The sequence below is a fragment of the Fulmarus glacialis genome, unplaced genomic scaffold (genome assembly GCF_000690835.1).
Source record: "Fulmarus glacialis isolate BGI_N327 unplaced genomic scaffold, ASM69083v1 scaffold30441, whole genome shotgun sequence".
In the NCBI taxonomy this organism is placed as follows: Eukaryota; Metazoa; Chordata; class Aves; order Procellariiformes; family Procellariidae; genus Fulmarus; species Fulmarus glacialis.
Window position 1 is genome coordinate 7,182 of NW_009191353.1, and position 3,953 is coordinate 11,134.

The following is a 3,953-nucleotide window of genomic DNA, read 5'->3' on the forward strand; positions in this document are numbered from 1 at the left end:
GTATAAAAAAATTACAAAACGAAAAAAAAAGAGAAAGAAAATTATTAATGCTTAAGGCAAGATGTCTTGATTTAAGAAGTGCTTTTAATAAATTTATCTCTACCTGTTTGAAACACTACCGTAAAAAGGCAGCATGAAAAGAGAGAAACGTAAGTTATTGCTGTATCATTCCATGATGTTGGAGCTAATGTTTACTTTGAAAAACTTTTAAAGCAGTTTTCAGTCAAATTTCTAATTAATTTGTTCTGTATCGTATTCTCACTGACAAAGACTACAAAACATAATAATATGCACCCCAAGAAAAATCACCAATTAGTGTTTTCAGAGATCTGAAATATCTCATTACTTCTTTCATCAAAAGAGTAGTTTATCTGCATTTGCTGCATTATTAATGTTATGCTACAACATTGTTAAAGCAATTTCATTATTTCTACTTCAATGAAATCAGAGAAAAGATCTGTGTACTTTTTTCTCATGATTTTTACAAGCTGAGAAGCTGTCAATCATCCACAAATGAAAACAGGAGATCTGTTCAAGTACCGTTCCTTCTACAAATCAGACTTCTCTTTTCGTCTTTGTAGATGGATTTTGTCATAAATTTGCTTCCTAAACTTCAACATATCTTCTACATCTTTGTAGGTGAGCATTTCTTCAACAGACAAGAGCTTAAACCCATTCAGTTTAAAAGCTGACATGTGCTGCACAGAATTTAACATTTTTAACGACATTCTAGCTGATTCACTTAAAGTAGAACAAACAGGAAAAATCCTAGCAGTCCACAACCCCAAACGTGTGTTCTCACTGGAGAAGAGCTGGTCTGAAACCTTTACACCCCAGAGGTCCAAGCATTCTAGTAAGCCGACTCCAAAAAACTTGAGTGAATGTATATCTGACAACAATTTCACACTCTTTTTGAAGTCGTCTTCTACGCTGAACACCATACTTACATACTTTACTTGATCGTTAATTTTTATACTTAATGAACTCAGAAAACAGTTTGAAGGTATGTCTACTTTCAAATTTATGTGTGATCCGCTAATAATGCTGTTCTTCCCTATGGAGACTTCAGGTCCAATTCTAGAGTATTCAACAACGGATGCAGGTCCTATAGAACATCCAGGCTCAAGTATGCTTTGAATGATACTTCCTGATTGATCCAAGGTCTCAGCTTTGTCAGAAAAGACGCTAAAAGCCACAGACAGCAAGTTGAGCTCAAATTTCAGTTTGCTATCAGATGTAAAATGAAACAAATACTCTTGAGTAGTTCCAATGTGATAGAACTTAGAGTTGTTTAAGACTATAACATTAAGCGTAGTTCCTTTCAGAAGAGAGCGTAGCTTCTGTCGTACTTCTACTAACCGTGACTCCTCTTTTGTGACATTACTGGTATTTTTTGTGTAATCTTGAGTGGCTCCAGGTCCCAGGGCCTGGAGGAAGTCACCATATGCATCTATTTCACAGCAAAGAGTGCCCATCTGCTTATAAAACGTCAGTAACTGTTTCGCAGTGCTATGATCCATGTAAAATATACTGTCTGTATAGACACACTCCGAGTCCATTTCTGAGTCACCGTGGTCTCCAGAGGAACTTAGCTGAGAACAATTCCCTCTTACGCATACTGCACCACACCGGCGCATCGTCTCAATATCAGGCTTGTGCAGGAAATGATGGCAAGACGTGTATTCAAGTCCTCCTGTTCCTGAAAAACTGGATGGATCTAAAACAAACACTCCGTGAGTGGTCCCAACTGTCAAATCTGAAGGGTGAGCTAATGCGGTAAATCCAGGTTTATCAAATGTGACGGTTTCTGTAACTCCAGTGCTGTAAAGCTCTATGTCATCCGAACACGTAATGAGGATTCCTGGTTTCATGTGACTGGGGAAATCAATGTACATGGCGAGCTTCAGTTCCAACATCTGGTAAATGGGATCGCCAAAAGGCAAAGCTGTGAAAATCTTTCCCAGCGCACTTGCATTTGGTAAACGTTGACTGTAACCACCTTGAATAAAAAGACATCTTTAATTATACGGAGACACTGTATATAAGTAAGCAAAAACTAAACCTATACAGCTATTTTACATATACACAAAGGTATAAACCCCTCCCCTGGCTTGGTCATACACCAAGTATTCCTCAAAAAATGATGGATGTAAAAAAAATCAAAAAACATTCTTCCTCAAACATTTCTCAAAGCAGATCTGACCTTATGTCCAAAATACAGCATGCCTTAAATAGCTTATATTAAAATTGTGTTTGATTTCATTACCTTTAGTTTGCTTCACAGCTGGAATATGGACTTGTCTATAACTGAAGTGGAGAAAGCAAATGACACCTGTTTTTCCCTTGAAAAAAAGGAGAACCCCTGCACCCCCGCTGGGAATTTTAAGTCAGACATAAGTCAAATAAGCAGTGGTTTGGTCAGGTGACTTGTTATTCCTCGTTTCTTTCTCCTCTGCAAAACTGAGGCACCTTTTGGCAGTGTTCTGACTAATGGATAAGAAGGCAAGTATTCAGCCTGCCTGTAGTAGTGAGGACCCGCAGGTCCCCTACAGAGAGGGCCATGCTCCTTAAATGGGTATTTCAAGGCAAGAGCCTAATTCAGACACTCTGAATTACACTTCTTTCTCCACTGTTTGATCGAACAACTTAAGTGCTGAGAGAAATGTTTAAGTGACAGTAGTATCTCCTAAATATCAATCTAAATTCAAATGATCAGATCAGATACATTTGGAATTACTTTTCTGAGGGAACTGTATTTCAGAACTCTGACTCTGCCATCATATCATTTTTAGGGAAAAAAAGGGGTACAGCTTTAGAGTGTGAAATGTAAAATAGAATTTACCAGAATGAATTAGCAGCACAATAAAAGAAGTCCATTTATCACCATACAAATCTTCCAAGCATCGAAGAACATGAAGTGTTGATCCACCATTTCCTAAAGAAAAAATGTTTTAGGATCTGCTGAAAAGAGCACCAAGAGTATCTGCATTGACATGTGAAGTCTACTGGGATCTGGTGCTGTGGCAGGGTGATCAGGAAGCATGTTTTAAATGCTGCCTTCTGCTGTAGAAAATGCATCATGTATTTTTAAAAAAGTCTTTATGACTGCAGAGACGATCTTTTAAACAAACCGAGTGTCAGTGGATGCACAGATATCTACCTGAAATTTCCTAAACCAGTTCTGATCGAACAGTCTTTCTACTATATCGTAGTTGATAAAATCATGCAACGATGATGGACAGTCACTTTGGAAACCTTGTGCACTCAGCGGGGAGGGCATTTTGAGCAGACAGCTCTTGGGAAAATACCGTCCGAACAGTCTTTCTACTGTATCGTAGTTGATAAAATCATGCAAAGATGATGGACAGTCACTTTGGAAGCCTTGTGCACTCAGCGGGGAGGGCATCTTGAGCAGACAGCTCTTGGGAAAATACCGTGTCTGCCCCTCCCAGTCAGTCTCTGAACGGCGCCAGCATTTGAAGCATTTCGTCATTTCAGCAGACCGTAACTTAACCATAAGAACTAGCTCCAGTAGGAAGCAAGTCACACAAAAGTTCACTACTGACTTGAAGCAAGCGTTTGGAAGTACTTTTGATATTTACAAAATGGAAATGAGGAAAAACGTTTGGGATACGAGGAAAAGGTTTGGGATATTTTTGTGTTCTCCTACAACTTGTAATTGCTAGATTTCTGAAAATTAATCTCTGCCCATTATTCTACACTGCAGATAGACTACTGAGATTAGTTACTTTCTACATCAAAGTGAACAGGTATTAAGAATTATAGGATGATATTATGGACAGTCAGACTACCTTATTCTAGGTTTTTGCTGCACATTGGGTAATATAGTAAAACATATTCAAATTGTTTAAACAATCAGATTAAGGTAAGAAGTACGCATGTATAAAAACCATGAGTTAGTGTTATTCTGTATTCCATACGATACACTCGGA

The 3,953-nt window shown here is 38.2% G+C and overlaps 1 protein-coding gene across 1 annotated transcript; it reads right to left on the reverse strand.

The window, feature by feature from the left end:
* Positions 1 to 449: 449 nt before the first annotated feature.
* FPGT (fucose-1-phosphate guanylyltransferase) lies at positions 450 to 3,406 on the reverse strand. The gene is given in 4 exon segments (XM_009586672.1): positions 450 to 1,999; positions 2,843 to 2,978; positions 2,980 to 3,069; positions 3,161 to 3,406. Coding segments are annotated over 4 exon segments (1,923 nt in total). The 3' UTR covers positions 450 to 548.
* Between the last annotated feature and the right edge of the window lie 547 nt (positions 3,407 to 3,953).